Raw genomic sequence first — 21,053 nt, 5'->3', positions numbered from 1 at the left:
CAGCTGCTTCAACAAATTTGTGATAACTCGACGTACTCTCCTTGTGGTAATTCACCGTCAAATGCATGAAGCATGAATAACTCTCGCGACAGATCTTCATTCAGTTCTTGTGGCTTGTAAATTTCATCTTGTTTCACGTTGTGGGCTAGCAGTACCCCCTCATCTCTAGTTGTGATTATGATCACGATTCCTGAGCCAAACCAATCTCTCTCACCAGCCAATGCATCAAGTTGTTCTCCGGAATCAACGTCATCTAAGATAATCAGAACTCTTTTACAAACTGGCCCTGTCTTTGATCACATTTTTTCCTTGTGCAACATCACGTAAGGATGTATTTTTTCTTTCAAGATATCTTCAATGAACTGTTTTGTAAGTTGACCAATCCATTGGGTTGCCCAGCATTTTCCCTAACATTTGAAATAAAACAAGTGGCGCCATTGAACTCTTCGGCTAAGTCGTTGTAAACAGCCTTGGCAATCGTTGTTTTTCCAATACCACCCATACCATGGATGCCAACCACATGAACACATCAATATTGCCTCCATTCTCCAATATTTTCTTCACGTCATGAACACGAGTTTCAATCCCGATTGGACCAACCACACGAACACCATTAATATTGCTTCCATTCTTCCAACATTTTCTTCACGTCATGAACACGAGTTTCAATCTCGATTGGATGCTTTGCGACTTCGAATGGCTTCTTGTTCAGTTTGGCTGACACTCTCTTAATGACTGCACGCTTTAGCTTTGCCTCATCCCTGCAAGTATTAATTTCTCCCATGCATGACAAACCATGAACAATAGGAAAAATGAATTTATGATGCTCCTTTTGCAGATCCAATATGAATATCTGCATATGTGTATTTATTGATTGTTTACAATGAAAATCTCTTTCCATAACAGGCTTCATTCAGTTAATTTACACCTTTCTTTCATCAGTTTTCCCACATTCATCCATATGTTTGAACGTTTGGTCCCACTCATCCGTAAGTCTGCTCCGGTTCACGCAAATAAACATTTGAGTTATATTAAGGCTGGTCACTGGGGAAGAAGACTGGCTACTTTACGTTCCAGTACACTTTAAATATTTATAAACATTTTCCAGGAAAACTAATGGCGTGCATGTAATTTTTATAAGCAAGAACTCGAAAATTGATCAAATAATCTTCTGTTCATTGGTAAGTAAGAAATTTTAAGAAGAAAAACGTGTGTCCGTTAATTTTAGATTTCTCATAAAATCTGATACATGCTTTCTGGGGAAACATGATTTTTCTTTTGGTTAATTGTTTAATTAAGTTTTTCAACACAAAGATCACGTCTTAATTGTCTCACTTTAACTGATAGTAGCTTTAAGGATATGTCCCGGTTAATTAAGTAAAGTAATTAAGTGAAAGATGAATTTGAGAAACTCGAATAGTGAAGGATGCATTTGATTAATATAGCTCATAAGATAATGATTTTAAAGAAAAAAAAAAATCTAAAATACTAGCCAAACATGATGTTGGGATAACGCAAGCCGAAAATAAGGTTATGAGTAAGATATGAATGGAAGCAACTGAAAGCTATGGACAACAAGCATCAGCGACTTTACATTTGGAGAGAGAGAGAAAGAAAGAGAGAGGTGATTAAACTTTAATTCATCTAGAGGGAGAGAGGGAGAGAGAGATACCCATTCATGTCCTTGAGAGTGAAGCCAGAGATATTTCGACTTTCTTCAATGCTTCCCTCCATTCCATCACCTCCTCTTGGTCCTGTTCCTTGTTCGATTGATGATCCTTAAACGCAGATTTGAAAGGGCCACCCTGGTTGCAGACGTCAGAAGGTTCCACGCCAAAAAACACCGGAATTATCTCCTTTCCACACTCCACACTTTTGGTCACCTCTTTCAAGCACCATTTTGATTCTGCAAAGCGTTTGGAGAAGATGGGAACAACGATCTTGGACCTGTCTATGTATTCCAACAGCTTGTTGATCTCCTCCCCCTTTTCCAACTTCTCGCAGTCTATGAAGGTGGTAATACCGCGCTCCTGGAGCCCGTCATGAAGATGCCCAGTGAAACCCTTTCGGGTGTCTTCGCTTCTGAAGCTGAGGAAACACTTCAAACTCAGATCCATCAACTCTTGGTGAAGATGGTGAAGGTAATGTCTCTAGTACCTCTTCCCCTGCCTCCATGTTTCTTCCTCTAATTCCTCCACTACCATTTTGGTTGGCTGAAAATTGCAAGAAATCCTTGATTCGCTGAAGGAAGACATGACCAAAGAGAACGGTGATGAAGAGTACTATGAATAAAGCTGCAAAGATCACCATTTTCCCGATCTTAGCTTGGAGAACCAAGAAGAAGATGGTAAAATTAGGCAATCTTTTCGTGGTCAGCAACACCGCCTCCACACAGAATATTAATAACTATCACAACAGTAGACACACAAAACGATCACTCCTCCTCACCCAACAAGCAGGAACAAGGCAGGAGATCGACAAGAGATGACAAGTGATATCGAGGAAGCTTCTGGCTGAGCTTCTTTCGGTGGAACAAGGGATCTTAATTAATGGCGGAAGACCCCATTGCATTACACCCTTTTTACCCTGTTTTTGATTAATTATCCGTTGCCTAGTCAACAGTTGAAACTTTCTTGTAAATGAAATTTCTTGGTAGTTTTCTAGTTGAATGTTCATCCATTTTCCTATGCATAAAATCATTTTCGCTTGAACTGATCCATTTTTTGTTTGCAGGAAGAGTAATATACTGTTGGACACATTCATTGTTTATGGCATATTTAAATTTGTTTTCTTTTTAAAATGTCCTTCAATTTTCAGATAGCCAAACAAAAAAAAAAGGAGAGAGAGAGATCTCATTTCACAGAGAATCTAGATTTGCTTTTGCCAAATGATTGTAACTATATGGTACTTCTTTTTTTTCAAATATTGTCATGAAAAAACTGCACTTGAACAATTAATCACTTATATAATTTCCTGAACTTAGTTCGGAGAACCAAGAGGAAAGTGGTAAGATCTGGCAAGCTTTCGTGGTCACCAACACACTCAAAAAATGATCACGCTTCACCCAAGAAGCAGGAAGAAGGCAGGAGATCGATAAGAGATATCGAGGAAGCTTTTGGATGAGCTTCCCGGCTCTTAATTTATGGCAGAAGACGCCATGACATTGCTTCTTTTTTACCCTGTTCTTGATGAACTACACTCTTGTAAAGATCTACCCCAATCATCGTGCTGGACACGTTCACATTGCCAAACGATCCATAACATTTAATACCGCGGGTCCGTTATGTTCAGCTCCATCCATACAGTGACAATCTTGAAGAAATTTTGACAGGAATGTAAATTCACCTACCTGCAATTTAGAACCTTCATTATCAGCCGAGCACTTATAAAATAGTTTCATTTTGTTTTCTTATGAGACTTATCCAACTAGTAGTTAGTTCTTTCTTTCTCCCAGTGAAAAGAATTGTGAACGTGGCCAAGTTTCTGATCAATCATGAGGATGCCAACATCTTTAGGTTGAAGAGGAAGATGAACATCAACAACTATATTTAGCAATTCGTCACTGTCATGGTCTAGACAATTTACAGGCTTTTTTTTATCTGAAGAGCACCAAGGAACAAAAATAGTACAATACCTACATTATAGATCTAAAAACTGACAATACATTGACCTTCTTCTACCTAGAATGGCAAAAAATGATCAATTTGTAATTTTTTTTATCATAAACGTGGCCTTAATTCTTTAGGGGTCGTTCGGTAATAGGAACTACAATAAAGTGTTTCATGAACATGTTCCAATCTTTTAATGCAGATTCATGGAACACTGTGTTACAATGATTTTTTTTTTCTCTTTATGGTAAATTTAATGATGGTTTTAATTCATTTCTCTTTACTACAAACACATCATTTTCAATTCTGAAATCAAAATTTCTGACTATTAAACACAACAAGGAGCTAGAATTGGAATTTTAATTCAAATTCCAATCCAATTTGAAAGGAAATTTTGCTTCTAAAATTTTAATTCTAAAATCAAAATTCAAGGTCTTCAAGTGCCATCTTAGAAAAATCATTCAAATATTGACTTTTCCAAATGAGACATGCACCCACTTCATGACTTAAATAGCTTGGCCCACAACATTAACCTCTAGAAACAGACAATCCTGAAGAAATTTTGATAGCAATGTAAATGCACCATATTTTGTCAACATCTTATTACTATGCCATATTTTGTCTAAAACATTTTGAACATAATTTTAAGTGTTTTAAATTTTATTCTTGGGTTGGAACAAATTTTATGTGCTTGGTGTATGCAATTGCCCACAACAGCCAAACGTAGCACCATAAATTCTTGGCTCAGATCCAAAACAATGTTTCATTGTTTAAAAACATGTCTGGATCCGACATCCGCCTGAAATGGACTTTACATTTTAATTGGACTTGGATGCCGAACTGCATTAACCGCAGGTCAATTATTAATCAGCAATTCCAACAATTTTTCAATATTAATCTAAAAAGTTGGATTATTCAACAATAAATTACATGATCATTGATCACTCTATTATCATGCCTAAATTACTGAAATGCCCAACTATGATTTTTGTGTGGCCTCATATTTCATTGTTATCATAAACCCATTGGCCAAGTCAGATTTTCTTTTTTTTTTTGGAGAGGCACTCACAACCTTTAATACTTAAACATGCAGTTACATGTATAACAAAGTAAATATCAAACGATTTTATTGTAAAAATGAAAGAAAATTAAGAAGCTGGTGTGGGCAATTGCCCACACCAGCCCATATGTGGCTCCGCCACTCACAAACCCGGTTTTTGTTGATTCTGATTTTACTCATATTTTCCTAAATAATCTGTGTTCACCTTGTGATTTGGTATACCAATTGGACCATTGGATCCGAACATTCGTAATTTAATACATGCTTGTACTCTTTGAAAGGATCTAGTATATCCGACCACGATTGAAGAACTTGTATCCGGTAATTTATAAGATTCAAATTGCATGTTCCGTTTCATCGCTAAATGACAAAGCTTAAAATCCTATGCTTATCACACCATGCTCGTTGATTTTGAGTTTGAGAGAAAAGAAAATGAGTTTTTAATATAATTTCAATCCCTCCGAAAATGGAAAGATTGGAAAGGAAATGAATAGATGATCATTCTCTTTCCTTGCTTCTCCTTTCCCTCCCCATTCCCTTCTCTCTGCTTTCCCTTCCTTTTTCCTTCCATCCATTCCTTTCTCTTGGTCCAAATATAGAGTTAAGGACCAATAAAAGAAATAAGGGCTTCTGCTCTTGCTCGGGTAGTAAGATTAATCTTTTTCTTCATCCAACAACTAAATATCATTTAATAAATGTAGAATCGGACTCCATTTCCCATTTCTTGAAATAGCAAATGGACCAAATGTTGAGGGGTTTGGCGGTTGGTTTGCATTGGTAATATAGTCTCAGCTCCCCTGGCAATTTCATCTTTTTTTGTGTTCTCCCTTCACTATTTCCGTCCTTGATAGCATGGAGGTTTGTTTCTTTCACTGTCACAAAAAACATGTTTTATTGGAAAAAAGCACATATAATACGGTAAAACACAATCAGCCGTATAATACCTGTTTTATTCCCGTCTTTTTAAAAAAACGTCAGAAAATTAAAAAAAACATGTATTATACCTGTTTTTTTGTATTTTTTCATATTTTTATGAATTTTTATAATTTTTAGGATTTATTAAATGTTTTAAATTTTTTAAAAATTTGCCGAGATTTTCTCGTTTTATTTCCGAGATACACAACTTTGTTGTATTATACCCGTCTTTTTCCTCGTCGTATAACACCCATACACATTTTTTGTTTTCATAGTTGAATTCCAGTCATCTTCACCTTTGTTCTGTATTACTATGGTCACAGATAGAAGATAGAGTTTTGAAGCTGCAAAACCAACTCATGAGAAGACGGTGGGTTTTTTATGATGTATCGAGGGATTTATTTGACACCATGTTGTTATTGTTTCATGAATATGCCCAAAACTTTGATACGTATTATGTGTTTCATCACTGTCACAGCTCCCCTGGCAATTTCATCTTTTTTTCCGTCCTTGATAGCATGGAGGTTTGTTTCTTTCACTGTCACAAAAAACATGTTTTATTGGAAAAAGGCACATATAATACGGTAAAACACAATCAGCCGTACTTTTTAAAAAAACGTCAGAAAATTAAAAAAAAACATGTATTATACCTGTTTTTTTGTATTTTTTCATATTTTTATGAATTTTTATAATTTTTAGGATTTATTAAATGTTTTAAATTTTTTAAAAATTTGTCAAGATTTTCTCGTTTTATTTCCGAGATACACAACTTTGTTGTATTATACCCGTCTTTTTCCTCGTCGTATAATACCCATACACATTTTTTGTTTTCATAGTTGAATTCCAGTCATCTTCACCTTTGTTCTGTATTACTGTGGTCGCAGATAGAAGATAGAGTTTTGAAGCTGCAAAACCAACTCATGAGAAGACGGTGGGTTTTTTATGATGTATCGAGGGATTTGTTTGACACCATGTTGTTATTGTTTCATGAATATGCCCAAAACTTTGATACGTATTATGTGTTTCATAATTCTGCCCAATGTTTAGGCTGCATGAACAGTTTGATATTGTTGCTGAGTGGCTTTAAAGGGTGCGTTTGGGTGATTCGAAGGCAAAATGAGGTTTAACATGTATTTGGATGATGATCAAAACTGGTTTTTGTTAGAAAACATTATTTTCAAAAGAGACTGATAAGCTTGTGCATACCATCATGTTGTTTCGTCCAAAGGGAGTGAGTATTCCATCTGAATCAGGTGAAGAAGAAGGAGAAGGAGTTTCCAGTCTCAGTTGGCAGTCCTGTAAGGTGGTGAAATTTTCTTGGGCTCTCGCCTTCTCTTCCATTGGCACTGAAGTTGGGATTACTGGATAGTTGTTCATTTTGGTTCATTTCTGGAGTTGTTAGGATTAATGTGTTGCACTTGTTTTGCTCTTGGCTTTTGGATTTTGAAGTTGTGAGTGTTGGGTAGTTCTTAAATTTATAATTTCTTGAGTATGCTAGGCTCAAGATATTGAAAGAAATGGTGAGGGAGATACTAAAGGCCCAAGTTCATCTTGTTCTGAGCCGAAACGCCATTTTTTGGGCATGGGTTTTGCAGAGAAGACGGTGGAAAAAGCTATCAAACAAAACGGTTAGGGATCGGGTTGAGATTACTGAAAATCTCAGGTCCGATCATCCTTCTGTCGGGCTTGAAAACCACAGTTAGGAACAGTGGCAGAGCCAGAAATTTCTGCTTAAGGGATACTCTTAGTTCAAATTCCAAACTTTGAGCTACTCTCACATGTAAAAACAACAAAAAATAATGAAGTACCAATACATAAACAGAACAAATTTTATGTGTTTCGTGCATGCAATTAATTGTATGCAACAGCCACAATGTAGCTCCGCCACTGGTTAGAAAATCTATTGGTTGTTTAAGTAGAGGGCCATACAAACTTAGAGTTTAAAATAACTTCAAGTCTGATATCTAAGGCTGTCAAACCCACCCTTAGATTAGATTAAAGCTCATTAAGCAATCTTATAAGTATACACACATCTATGAGAGTGTCTCCCAAAAAATCTCTCCCCGTCCCTCCCACCCTTCCTCTCTCTCTCTCTCTCTCTCATATTCATTGTCACAAAAAACATGTATAGGTATAATGTGGCGAGGAAAAAGATGAGTATAATACGGTAAAATTGTATATTTGAGGAATAAAATGAAAAATTTTAAAACATTTAATAAATCTTAAAAATTATAAAAAAATAAAAATTAATAAAAAAATAAGAAAAACGTAAAAAATAGAGAAAACGTATAATACAGGTATTATATATTATACATATTTTTTTGTTTTTTAGCATTTTCTAAAAAACTTGTTTTTTTAATGTTTTATACAGCTGATGGGTATAATACGGTAAAATTGTATATTTGAGGAATAAAACGGAAAAATTTAAAACATTTAATAAATCTTAAAAATTATAAAAAAATAAAAATTAATAAAAAACAAAAAAATAAGAAAAACATAAAAAATGGGGGAAAACGTATAATACAGGTATTATATACGTATTTTTTTGTTTTTTAGCATTTTTCTAAAAAACTTGTTTTTTTAATGTTTTATACAGCTGACTTGTTTTTCACGTTTTATACGCTTTTTTTTAATAAAACACGTTTTTTGTGACAATTATATATATATATATATATATATATATATATATATATATATATATATATATATATATATATATATATATATATATATATATATATATATGCTTTTGAATTGAATATTGGTCCCACTCCCTTTGCATAAACGTAAAAAAAAGCTAACTGGACCCATGCCACAGCAAATATGGTCCAAAGTCAGAGGATCAGATTCTATTGTCCATTGAAAGGACTAATTCTGATTCTTCTACTCACTTAATGGCAAAGTTGAAGGCGAAAGGGACACTACTTTATGGTCATTTGTCATGCCATTTCAATTTTCCTCCCTTGGTTACTTGGTAAACAAGAAACTGTTTCAATCCAAAGGCTTACTACTTAGGGCTTCTTTGGTTCCTTGTAAATGAAAATATGTCAGACACCTTGCTTTCATCCAATCCAAAAGATATAACATACTTTGCAATAAATTATATGTTTTCTTTACAAAATGTTATCTTATGTACCTTCATTATCAAATATACTTTTCCACTGCAGTAAAACCTCTTTTGAACATTGGTAATCAAATTTATGCTTTACATGTAGGAAATTTTGTATTTGATGATGCCTTTTGGCCATAATCTCAAAAAGAGCCTATTGGTTTTATTTTTTGCTAACAACTGCCAACAGGCAACAGGGGCCTGAGATAGTGAGACTGTTTTTTGTTGGAATATTAGAAAATTTATGTTTTCTAACTTTTCTTTTTTGTGAAGAAATATTTCCACTTTTATATGAAATTACCATCGGTATCATTTTTTTTTCTACTGGATTAGCACTTTCGATCAGAGTTAGGGGCAATCTTAAATATGATTCCATCTGTGTTTTGATTTCTCCTTTCCTCTTTCTGATGATATCCAAATATCCATATCCATATTTTGAAAGTTGTGGTTAAACCCATGTCTCAGGTCAGGGCAGAGCCAAGGTAGGGCTCGCATGGGCCCTTGCCCCACCTCAAAAAATTTTAAAGAAAGAAATTACATATAAATTTTTAAAAATTTTACTTGTTTGTATAAAATTTTGAAAAATGATATTTTGGCTCTAGTCAAAATTTAAAAACTTTAATTCTTCCCCCTCCCCATCATGAAAAATTTTTAGCTCTGCCCCAGTTTGAGATTAAGTCTGGGCTCCAAGTCTTGCCGTGACCAGTACTCAGTACTCAGCCCGACTCAGGCCCGAAAAAACATGACCCAAGCAAGCCTGGGTGGGCCCGATAAGCGCAGATGGGCCCAATAACAACCTTTTTTTTATTTTTTTAGTTATATATATATATATATATATATATATATATATATATATATATATATATATATATATATATAACATTTTATTATTTGTATGTATTACATTATATTAAAAAATATTTTTTTAATATAATCGGGCCGGGCGGGGCTGGGGCTTGAGTTTTTTGAATCCGGTCAGGCCTGGCCTGGGCCCGACTAATTATCGGGCCAGACCGGCCCGATGTCCAAGCTTGTTTAAGTTCTACACAAGTTGGTAGGTTGGTAAAAGCTGATTCTCAGTTTGATTTTTCGTGCGCTCTTCGTCATATTCCCAAGCAGCCTTGAACCTCGAGGGCATAATCACCTCCTTCTAACATCAGGAAACAGGAACTTAGATCCATGTCTTGTAACACCAAAACCTTGTTCGATCTATTTGGATTCGGATCGACCTGAAAAATTGATCCGGTCATGTCACATTCGAATCCATTCTGGGACCTCATCAGAACCCCGTTGGCTCACGCCAGCGACTGGACCCTAACGACCAATGGGTCCTACGAAATCCATGTTCTAGAAACAACGGAAAGAGCGGATCCATAAACTTTATCCAAGCAATATCCATGCCCATTTGTCCAGTAGAAAAAGGATGTAAATGGATCTGATGCAAGATCCATATCTTCTTACTTTTGACTGTCTTGAATTCAATAGGTATCTGAATATGTACGTTTGTCTCATGGGTCCGGCACATTTGAACTTGGATCCGCAGCCAAGCAACCGCCCTCTGACCACCCAATGATACTTACGGTCCCAACTCAACATCATCATCACATGACCATTGCCATCATCATCATCTCATCACATCTTCCATGGTGTTTGTCAAATCTGAGACCGTCAAGTTTGGATTTGAAATTCAACTCAAACCCAAATTCGATGTCACTCAAACACTCCAAAAACATTGTCTCTGGATATCATATCGACTAATACACATTGGCCTATATCAGCATTTTATATCAGATATGCTGAAACGATGCGTACCAGCCGATACTGGCAAATGAGATTCCGATTTGGATAATAATGTTACCGATACGTTGAAGTTTAGATCCAATATCCAACGTATTTAACTGATCCATATCCGAACCATTTAGATCCGGGCCATGCCACCAGAACAAAACCGTTTTCCTTCCCTTTAGATTCTCCGACCAATCAATTTTATCCTCTCAACCGACACCATGTAAGAGGACGCGTGGCGGTGACATGAAGAAATAACTAAAACGCATTTTTTTTTTCTACCGCGTCTTCCATTTTCGATGTTTGACATCAAGGAACAGTTCAATGTCAAGCCCCACTGATTTTGCTACCAGTTGTCGAAGGCAAAGCGAACGTTTGTATCAAATTTGAAATAGAAGCAAAAAGAAAGTTGGACAAGAAGGAGGTAGAATCATTTCTGGTTCATAAATACTAATGATCCAAAGGAGGCTGTCATTGGGGCTGACGTTGTCTATTCAGACGTCTGGGCAAGCATGGGACAAAAGGATGAGGCTGCATACCGCAAGCAACAGTTCCAAGGTTTTCAGGTAAGCCTAATCATATAGTTGGTCACTTATTTTTTTGAGATCTAGGAGTCACTCAAAAAACTATAAAAACGTAATACGCTGAAAGTTCAGTTTCCTTTCAAAAATTGTGAAGAATCTTAGGAGACTTACAAAGGAACTAGCTAATAGATTGATTGTTTTTGTTCCTAACCTTTTTAAGGTTGAAACTAAGCTGCTAAGAGGCACGTTGAGATATGCCAAAATAGAAACCTGAGCCCCGTACAGGAGTGGGTCAGGTTGTACCACACCGGACTAGAGCTCGGAGTGGGTCAGGTTGTACCACACCGGACTCAAGCTCTTAGTTCGGTGGATCCAAAACCCATCTCTTAAGTCATATCCCCTTCAGTTCCAACTCAAAAGGGTTAGGAATCATGATAATCCATCTTTCGGCCAGCCTCATACGATCTTAGATACGGGGACAGAATTTTCAGGATGTTGCAAAAACCCCTAGCCCTAGTTTTGAATAAAGTACAAACTGCATTGTGGAGAAATGAATGAGGCAAAACGGGGATACTATTTACCATTGTCCTAAAATAGCTTGATTGGTTGAACCATGGTCCCAAATATCATTCACGGGTTTTTTGACAAGTAGGTTTTTTTTGGGTTTTTTTTTTTTGAAATTATTCCAGAAAACTCAAGAGAAAATAAAAGTCTAAATGAGAAACTAAATAAAAGATGTCAGAAAAATTAGATAAATGATAAAAATAATGTTTAATGATAAAAATGATTTGATAAATAACTTCATTTAAGTTTAAATTTGATTCTTGATTTCATGATGATATTGATGTAAAAAATGAGAAAAGACAAAAAAGACAAAGAAAGAGGTGTGATAAAAACACAATAAATATATTTTCTTATTTTAAAAAATTGCACCTTTTTGGGGCTTTCTGTATTACTTGTTTTTCTTGTTAATATCACGATATTTTTGAAAATATCATATCTGTGACAATGGAGTGACTACAAAGTCACTTCTGTAGTGGTGCATGACAGAACTACCTTTTGCGTGTTTTTTACGAGGACTTGCAAGCCATGTTGGTGTTTGATTTTGGGCCTTTTGGCATCACCCACTTATATCATCTTATATACCATGTGACAGTCTAGTTGATCTACAATAATTTACTCAAATGTGCATAATGTGATTGCAGGTGGACGAAGCACTGATGAAATTGGCAGGACCTAAGGCATACTTCATGCATTGTCTACCAGCTGAACGGGGCACTGAAGTCACAGATGCCGTGATTGAATCATCCCGCTCTATTGTCTTTCCTCAAGCTGAGAATCGCTTGCATGCACAGAATGCTGTAATGCTGCACGCTTTGGGATTATGAAGGTTGCAACCTCAAATATGTTCCCAATTTTGTATTGCTGATAAATGTGTAGCATTGACAATTTTCTACGCTCACTGATAAGCGGACAAAAACATGGAGAATTTTTACATGCTTTTTTCCTTGGGATATAATGCATAAAAAATAACATTAGATTTTGTGGAGCTGTAAAGATTGCAGCTTGCTTCATGAACGCTTCTGCAGAAACTTGCCTACATGTGCATGCATTTAACATACAAGAATAATCTTCAACAGGAGATATGAACATTTACAAGTTTGTTATCATGCACATAGGTTCCATTTGCTCTTCATGCTTGAAAGCTGCACTCCAGAATGCTTCTTGTACAACTGATGCCACTGCACTGATAGACAGGATGGCTTCCTGTGCGTGGAAGTTAGTTTAAAACGGTTGCATTACAATGGAAAAATCTGGGACGATGACATGAAGCTTTTCAACGCTCCTCGGAATTGAATTTGTTCCATGCCTCCTGCAAAAGCATAAATAGGTTATCGTCACAACAATCAGGGTTTCCTCATAATTGAATGTCTACTCGGTTCTCCCAGTGTAGTGTTATCAAACTTATGCTGCAAAACAATTCCAGGGTAGAGGGGCCACTTGCACCAGCGAAACTTCATAGCCGTCTCTTCAAGCATGAAAGAATGAATAGACCATTAGCATCTCTCCTCGCCATTAATTACGTCTTCTATCAATCTCGTCTTTCATGGTTATTTCAAGATAATCAGAAGCACCATTTGTATCAACTCGAGATTTAAAGGCAGGCCACTACGTAACGGAAGGCGCGTCAATAGTGCTATTTCGTACGCACACCACAGATGATAATCAACGCAGTTGTGTACGGAAAGGACGTTTTTTCTAGCATATCATTGATTGTCGAGGACATACCTTGAGTAAATCGAAGACCTTTTCACAAATATACTTCTGTTGAACGGTTGCACCCCGTTGTTGAACCTTGTCAGGATGTACACAAAGGGTAGCCTTCCGATAGGCCTTCTTGACAGCGGCAGATGTTATTATTTCCGTCAGTGGCACAGGCTGCCATCCATTCTCGGGCCCAAGGATCTAAAAGCAATTATTATACAAAATGTGTTATATACTAACCTTCGTGTGTTTAAGCAAAGAGGGACCACCTTTCTTAGCTGGGCTCATGCAATGTGGATAGCAAAATAAAAATGCAGAGAAATTCTTTTGCACATTAAAAATACAGAATTTGGTACTCAGATAAGAACTATACGTACATATTGCAGTGTTGAAAGCAATGCACGCAAATTTCCTTCCTTCCCAGTCGACCACCTTTTGACATCACCATCAAGGCTTTCAGCTAATCTCTATAGTTACGACACACCAAGTTAGTATATGGCACAGCTAAACTTGGTAATGAAAACGCAGTAAGTCATCACGTTCTCACATTTCTTTCTGCCTGCTCCCTTTGAGCAAGAATATCACGAGCTTTCTTGTCCGCAAGAGCTTTTGCCTAACATTAAACCACAGATTAAGTTTCAGCATTGTCCAAATATGATTCATGATCAGGTCGCTCAAAGCAAGAAAATATGTCAAAAGCAGCTTCAACATAATAGATAAGAGCTTGTAGTTTAGTGGGTAGAAAATCCGACAAAACACATTCAAGCAGTACCAGTCAACATGACATAGATAATACAAGTATAAATTCACTTTGACATTTAAACAACTGCAACTGAGACTTAGGAGTAAATGAGTTGGCAACACTCATACCGCACGTTCTGTAGTACGCCGATATCGATCAAACTTTGCCTTTCGCCTTTTCTCTGTCTCTGATCCAAAATAAATTTAGGTAAGTTATGGCCTTTAATAGGACTGCAACAGGTTTCAAGATACGCTACACTTGTTTTTTGATTTGGAAAAAGGTATTATCAGACACAAGATGGAACAGCAGTACGAGTAAATTTGGTATTAAAACAATTAGAGACTTCAAACAGAAAACAAACATACCACTTGATGAAGCATCACGTGTGTTCTGCACCTCCTGCCAGATTTGAAGATTGCTTAGTTCTCAGAAGTAGGATGAACCAGAAAAAACAAACACTAAAGGGCAAAAGTAGTAGGTGAAAAAAAAAAAAAAGGTAAAATATGCTCACAGCGGTAGTGCTCCGAGCACCATTCATTCTCAGGCTTGTCCCATCTTCACGATCATTATCTTTTTTCTGCTTATCTCTTAATGCAGCAGCAAACCTCTCGGCAACAGCTCTTTCCATACGCTCCCTTGCCTCTGCAGCAACTTTCTCAACAATTGCTCTTTCAGCAGCTCTTTCACGAGCCTCTGCAGTTGCTTTATCTACAGCAGATCGCTCTGTCCTGAACTTGCCTTCTGCAGAAGTCCTGTCTACGACCTTGGGTTCAGGTGGAGCTTTCTCCCTGGCTTCAACAGTTGCTCTCTCTACAGCTGCTTTTTCCGCCTTATCCCAGGCATCAGCAACTGGCTTATCACGAGCTTCATGAGTAGCTCGTTCAACAGCAATCCTGTCCTTTTCTCTTTCGCGTTCCCTTTCTTTTTCTTCTTCTAGTTTCATTAACCGCTCCATTTCTTGTTCCCGATCCCTTTTCAGTCTTTCCTTTTCCAATTGAGATTTTTCTTTTTCACCTTTTTCATGGATTTCATTGAACTTTCTCATCTTCTGTTCAACTCCTTGAATCTCATTGATTTTGTGAGACATCTTTAATATCTTATCTTTCTCTTCCAATTTATTAACATGTTGGGCTGCTTCCACTTTCTTCTCTTTGATTTCCTGCACAGGAGTTGTTTGAGCAGTATTTTGCCTTTTAGTTGTTGCATCAAGATCATCACCATCCACAAGAATATGAAATGCTTTTTCATTTTGTTTATGCTTATCAGCTGCTTCATTAGCTTTCACGCTGATGTTTTCTTCCTGAAACACTGCCTCTTGAGTAGCCCTTGGTTTGTTCTTCTGAATTTCTTCTTGCTTTCTGGATTCTTGAACATCTTTTAATCCGTTTATTCTCTCTCTCAGTTTGTGATTCTTCCCTGCTGTGGTTAACTCTTCCAGTTTTTCATTTCCTTGGCAGTCCTGACCAACCTTTATCTGCTCCTCCTTTTCTTCCTGCAGCTGAACCTCTTCTTGAGCAACATCTTTTTTGTTCTTGAGCATTTCAACTCGCTTTATGGATTCTTCAGCAGTCTCTAAATCATTTGAACATTCATTATCTTGATGAATCTCCCCTCTTGCAGATATTTTTTCCTCTTCATTTCTTTCCCTCACCATATTATCAGGTGTCAGCTTCTCCTCCTCTTCTTGCTGCTGGACTTTCTCTTTGTTCTCATGCACTTCATCTTGCTCTCTAGATTCTTGAGTTGTCACTGCTCCATGTGAACTTCCACCCTGTTCATGAGGCTCCCTAGTAGTAGCTCTTTGTTCCTCTCTTTCATTTCCTTTGCTTTCTTCCTGAAAAATTTTTTGTTCCTTATTCTCGTCCTGCTGCTGGATCTCTGCTTCTTGAGCAGCCTTTTCGTTCTTCTTATGCACCACATCTTCCTTTTTGAATTCTTGAGAAGTCCTCAATCTATTTGAACATTCTTCCTCATGACTTTCCAGTGTGGAAGCAAACTTTTCCTCTATTTTTTCCTGCTGCCAAGTCTCTTCTTCTTGAGCAGCCTTTTCAGTCTTCTTATGCACCTCATCTTCCTTTTTGAATTCTTGAGCAATCTTCAATCCATTTGAACGTTCCTCCTCATGAGTTTCTAGTGTGGAAGCAAACTTTTCCTCTGTTTTTTCCTGCTGCCAAGTCTCTTCCAGTCCCATCGGTTCTTGAGCAGCCATTTGTTTGATCAGATTCATCTTCTCTTGATTCATGGACTCTTGAGCAGTCTCCAGTGTATCTGAGCATGCTCCCTGTTGATGAATCTCTCCTGTTGCAGTTACTTTTCCATCAACTTCATTTCCCACCCAGTATTTTTTATCAGTTTCTATCTTCTCGCTTTCCATATGCTGCTGAGTTGTTTGAACAGCCTTCATAGTCATACCTGTATCGTGTTCACCCATAATTTGTTTCTTCATACCATCCTCCCTTCCATGAGAACAATGATCAGATTCTACTTTCTTCTCATTTTGCTTCCTTTCACAAATCTCAACAGCTGCATTCTCCATCTTCTCACTTACCCTACATATGTGAACCTCCTCCTCTTGAGTTGTTTGAATAGCCTTCATACCTGTATTGTGTTCTGTCATAATTTGTTTCTTCATACCATCCTCCCTTCCATGAGAACTATGATCAGATTCTACTTTCTTCTCATTTTGCTTCCTTTCACAAATCTCAACAGCTGCATTCTCCATCTTCTCACTTACCCTACATATGTGAACCTCCTCCTCTTGAGTTGTTTGAACAGCCTTCATACCCGTATCGTGTTCAGTCATAATTCGTTTCTTCATACCATCCTCCCTTCCATGAGAACGATGATCAGATTCTACCTTCTTGTCATTTTGCTCCTTTTCACAAATCACAACAGCTGCATTCCCCATGTTCTCCCTTACCCTGCATGTGTGAACCTCCTCCACTTGGTGTTCTCTTCTGTTCGTTTTCTGATCACGGGAATCTGAAACCACACTTGTTCCCTTCCTTGCTTTTTCCTCAGTGCATTTCTGGACAAGGACAAAACTCCTTTCTGTTTTTTGAAGTTCAAAACGCTCCAAAGGAGGTTCCACTATTTCCTTGTGCCTGTGTTGCTCAAGACAATGAGTCCCTTCGTTAATTTTGTTCTTATCAGACTCCTTGACAACTTCTGATCCATTCTCCAGACTCTTCTTGGCGCATTCCTCATCCAGGTCAAGACAACTTTGCTTCTCTGGATAGTGAGAATCTTTCTTCGGAGGTCTCCTCTCCTTATGTTCTTCTTGGCAACATTCTTTATACTCACAGTCTGATACTTCAAGAGTCATCTCTAAAGTGCACTCAAAGAATTCTTGAGCACTGTCACATTCTTCTTGCACCTTGTTCCTTTTCTCCTCTCTGTCAGTTTCTTCTTTCTCCATGTTCTTTTTTCCTTTTTTGTCTGTGAACTTTTTATTGTTTTTTAGACTATTTTTTCTTCTTTCCCTGAACTCCTTTGCTAGCTTTAGCTTGGCCTTTGCTTCCTCCATCACTTCCTTCATTGCAGCTGCAGAGGCAGCAGCAGCTGAATTCATGTCAACCTCAACATCTAGGAAACGAGGTGAACTCTGTTTTGAGGCCTCTTCTGCTGAGAAAGTTCCTGAAGCAGCCATGGCATGACGTTGTCGACTGCTGTTCCTCCCATTAAGCAAATCACTGTTCTCATAAAAACTGGTGCTTGTACCCAGCCTTTTTTCAGAAATACCTCGCTTATTTGAATCATGCTTGATGCCTAACATGGGAGGTGGTCTTGAAGGAGGTGGCAGTTCCGTAGGCTGAGTCTGAAGGCTAATCTCAGTAACAGACAAAAATACATCCTTTGACTCGTACTTATCAACACCATAGTCATGGTACGAAGGATATACATGTGAATTAACGAAAGGGCCATCTTCCAACTGACAGGGCTTCAACGTGGCATCTAAGTCGTCTTTCTTGAGCTCATGTCTGAACATTTTAGGTAGGGAATTATCTTTAGAGTCACTTAACAAGGTTCTCTTTGGCGACTTCAAATCGGCTATATTGTCAAGCTTTATTTCTGCTACCTTTTCAGTGACAATAGATGCACTGCTTGCATTAATGCTACCTTTTGTGTTACGAGTCTCCACAGAGGAAAAGTCAGGATCAACCACAATTGTGCTCTTTGAAGCAGCATCGAGTTCTGAAACAAGCATTTCCCTTTGGGCATTCTCTTTGCTTTTGTGATTTATTATTTGAGGTGACATATCCAACTGCATTTGGTTACCACACAATTGCTGATTTGCAGATTTTGAAGCAACTGAGATGTTCTCTGAAACAGAGGTAGAGATTCCATCTGAATTGTCCATGCGAATACTGGAAATTTTGGTAGGAACCTTCTCTAAAGGCTTCTTTTCTCCATCAACTCTGTTAAAAGAAAATCTCAGATCACTTTGTTGATGTCTTCTTCAACAAAGCAGAACATACAGATAGGCCAACATAACAATGAGCATGGCATTAACCACATGAATAAAGGAGACACTGAGAAAGAAGGCATAGTGGCATCAGTTTGAAGTTTGTATACACAATATAATGTTAATGTTCCATATCTTACTATAGAAAGTGCAAGAGCATAAATCCATGCACATAAGGTGAAAAGAAAAAATAAGTCACTTTTTTCTGCGCTAGACAAATACCGTTGGGATCAGGTCATAATCGGTTCTCCAAATGAATGCATGTCTACTTGTCTAGTAATGCTAACATTAGGTTGTTCATCAACTCTCCAGCTAGGGCATCTTGAAAATGGTGCTGGTACAACATGCTCAAGTCCATGAAGAGGATGCACCAAATCCATCATGTTTGGCACTGATGGCTCAAAAGGAAACGTAGATTCTTGTTATATACATTCATTTAGTCCATATATTAGTCACCCAAATGCATGTCATGTCCTCTCAGTAATACCTGAGCTTCATTTCTGACCTTTCTTCTTGCTCTTGGATTGGCCAACTTTTGCTTCTACATGTACATTCAGAATTTACAATTTATTGAATGTACTTAGTCTTACAGCTTTGAGAACTACCATCGACCAAATAGAGATGAGAGGCATCAACTAATGACAATCTATTAAAGTTTCCTACCCAGACCCAAAAAGACATGATACTACAGCTCGCATATTTATACTTTTCATAGTTACAGAAATCTTGCAAAGAGCTCACAAGTTGAATTAGGAAGTGAATTTCTTTTATGCTTTTAAAGCTTCAGGAAGAGTTAGATTCACCAATATAAGCCGAACGTTCATAACATTAGGATCATTTTCATGTCATAACTTAAAAGAACTGCTATTCATTTTCCATTTGTTCGATTTTTTTTTTTTTGGTTCAAAACACTAAAGTACATACTCGTTCAGTAGAATCCACCTTTCCGTTCTTATTCTTTCCACATACGCTTCGGTCATATTTGACATTGATCAGGCTTTCCAATTCACTTCTTACCCTAGTATTTCATCGCTAACCTACGGAGTTGACCATTCCTCCTTTTCTGTTTTATATGTATTTTTCAGCCGGGAGATCCTTGTACCCGTTTCAAAAATAACTAAGAGAAGAACAAGAATGACGGAGTTGATGAACATAATCCTTGATACGACATCCTTTCCTCGCTCTTTCTAGACAAAGACGACCAATATCCATGTTCGTTGCCAAAACCAAGCAGAGCTTCTCCTTTTACTTGAAAGACGTGCAGCGTTCCGGCTCTGCATCCCTTCTACGAGTAGATTGCGAACAAAATCGACACAGCAGAACGCAGAAACAGAGAACCCAAAGTCAAGTGAGAAAAAGAAAAACAAGAGCTCAAGTATTAGTCACCATGACAGTAGTAGAGTGATGATGGAAGTGGCAGAAGCCACAAAAATAGGAGTAGCTGTAGAAGCTGCAACAGTTGCAGTAGTAATAGTAGTAGCAGCAGCAGCAGTAACAATAGTGGTGGTAGCACTAATGTAATAGCAGTGAAAGACAAGGAACGATTTCTAGTTCCAGAAAGAATCAACTAAGGACGAAAAGAATGAAGCAGAAAAGGAAACACTCACACATAGCGGGCTTTCTTAGCAGAATCACCCCTAAAACCCTTCATTTCAGCAGTGGCCTGAGATCGTCCGAGCAGCTCGTCGAGCGAGACAGTGAAATCACAAGCGAACCCGCCAAAGATGTCCGCATAGGAGTCGCCGGAGACTAGCGCGACCTCGCCGTCGTAGTCGCTGGCGAGCTCGAGGAACGGCACAGGAGGCGTCTTCTGAGCAGGGGAAGGACCACGGAATATCTCGGCGTAGTCGTCGACGCAGGGGGGAAACGAGGGGACAGTGTATTTCGGGGGACCGCCGAATACGTCGTCGTAAACGGTCCGAGTAGGAGGGAAGCCATTGCCATTGGCGGCCTTCTTTCCGCTGTGTGCACGGAAGCCATGGCGGCCTCTCAGGACTGATGGCCTCACCTCCTCCATGGCGGAAACCTCCCCACAAGCCGGAAGAGAGACAGAGGGGATTCAGAACAAAGAGGAGGGAGGAAGGGCGCGGGGAAGAAGACGGTGACGGTGGTGCTGAAGATGGTACTATTATTTTTGTTCCAATTTTTTTTTTTTTTTTGTCCTCCTCTTCTGCTTTTATACCTTGAAAGTTGTACTCCAAACACCCCCAGAATTTGGTCTCCTTTATTTTCCTTTTCTCTGCCTCCTTTCCTTCCTTTTCCCCTTTTCTCTCTCTGGCTCTCTGGTTCATCGTCTTCTTTCCGTCCCACGGCGATCGGCGATTTTTTGGCGATATTGGCCTTAATACGGAGGGTGGAGACCCGGGATTCGTGGAAAAATTACGTAAACAACCTTCACGAATTGATAAAAATGCTATGGTTTGAAAAGAAAATGGAGGGCGTGGGAAGGAGACGGGGGCGCACAGTCATGTCACGGCTGGCTGTTTGTTTTATTATTATTAAATGACTACAGAAGACGGGGACATCCCAGCCACGGCCTACTACTTCTTCCTTCTTCCCTTTTCCCGTTGCTAACTTGAA

General features: G+C 38.1%; 3 protein-coding genes across 5 annotated transcripts; 1 reads left to right on the top strand and 2 right to left on the bottom strand.

The window, feature by feature from the left end:
* Nucleotides 1–1,676: 1,676 nt before the first annotated feature.
* Nucleotides 1,677–2,310, bottom strand: LOC116248996 (disease resistance protein Roq1-like). The gene is made up of 2 exons (XM_031622078.1): nt 2,158–2,310; nt 1,677–2,030 (listed from the first exon to the last, which is right to left on the bottom strand). Exons 1-2 carry the CDS (start codon nt 2,308–2,310, stop codon nt 1,677–1,679), a joined length of 507 nt encoding a protein of 168 aa, XP_031477938.1.
* An 8,621-nt stretch (nt 2,311–10,931) lies between these two features.
* Nucleotides 10,932–12,544, top strand: LOC116247618 (ornithine transcarbamylase, chloroplastic-like). Its single transcript, XM_031619823.2, has 2 exons — nt 10,932–11,043; nt 12,207–12,544. The coding sequence occupies exons 1-2, from the start codon at nt 10,990–10,992 to the stop codon at nt 12,387–12,389; spliced, it is 237 nt and encodes a 78-aa protein (XP_031475683.1). The 5' UTR covers nt 10,932–10,989; the 3' UTR covers nt 12,390–12,544.
* On the bottom strand, nt 12,465–20,773 carry LOC116247617 (auxilin-related protein 1-like). Of its 3 annotated transcripts, none has more exons than XM_050075934.1 (9): nt 20,081–20,773; nt 16,944–18,426; nt 14,520–16,757; nt 14,374–14,407; nt 14,137–14,195; nt 13,814–13,879; nt 13,644–13,733; nt 13,291–13,467; nt 12,465–12,874 (listed from the first exon to the last, which is right to left on the bottom strand). In XM_050075934.1, the coding sequence occupies exons 1-9, from the start codon at nt 20,488–20,490 to the stop codon at nt 12,839–12,841; spliced, it is 4,593 nt and encodes a 1,530-aa protein (XP_049931891.1). In that variant the 5' UTR covers nt 20,491–20,773; the 3' UTR covers nt 12,465–12,838. The 3 variants fall into 3 exon arrangements, with proteins under 3 accessions (XP_049931891.1, XP_049931892.1, XP_031475681.1); XM_050075935.1 differs by having other exon boundaries at nt 14,520–16,571; XM_031619821.2 differs by having other exon boundaries at nt 14,520–18,426.
* Between the last annotated feature and the right edge of the window lie 280 nt (nt 20,774–21,053).

This window comes from Nymphaea colorata, chromosome 2, assembly GCF_008831285.2.
Source record: "Nymphaea colorata isolate Beijing-Zhang1983 chromosome 2, ASM883128v2, whole genome shotgun sequence".
In the NCBI taxonomy this organism is placed as follows: Eukaryota; Viridiplantae; Streptophyta; class Magnoliopsida; order Nymphaeales; family Nymphaeaceae; genus Nymphaea; species Nymphaea colorata.
The sequence above is the reverse complement of the archived record's forward strand: the minus strand, read 5'-3'. Positions and strand labels throughout refer to the sequence as shown.

What these genes read in the sequence shown, in the direction of transcription:
- LOC116247618 (XM_031619823.2), top strand. Translation starts at nt 10,990, where the DNA reads ATGGGACAAAAGGATGAGGCTGCATACCGCAAGCAACAGTTCCAAGGT. An exon ending in AACAGTTCCAAGGTTTTCAG is followed by an intron (nt 11,044 to 12,206) that starts GTAAGCCTAATC and finishes ATGTGATTGCAG; the next exon opens with GTGGACGAAGCACTGATGAA.
- LOC116248996 (XM_031622078.1), bottom strand. Translation starts at nt 2,310, where the DNA reads ATGGTGATCTTTGCAGCTTTATTCATAGTACTCTTCATCACCGTTCTC. An exon ending in ACATGGAGGCAGGGGAAGAG is followed by an intron (nt 2,031 to 2,157) that starts GTACTAGAGACA and finishes GACGGGCTCCAG; the next exon opens with GAGCGCGGTATTACCACCTT.
- LOC116247617 (XM_031619821.2), bottom strand. Translation starts at nt 20,490, where the DNA reads ATGGAGGAGGTGAGGCCATCAGTCCTGAGAGGCCGCCATGGCTTCCGT. An exon ending in GCTAAGAAAGCCCGCTATGT is followed by an intron (nt 18,427 to 20,080) that starts GTGAGTGTTTCC and finishes TTCTTTTAACAG; the next exon opens with AGTTGATGGAGAAAAGAAGC. An exon ending in ACGTGATGCTTCATCAAGTG is followed by an intron (nt 14,196 to 14,373) that starts GTATGTTTGTTT and finishes ATTTTGGATCAG; the next exon opens with AGACAGAGAAAAGGCGAAAG.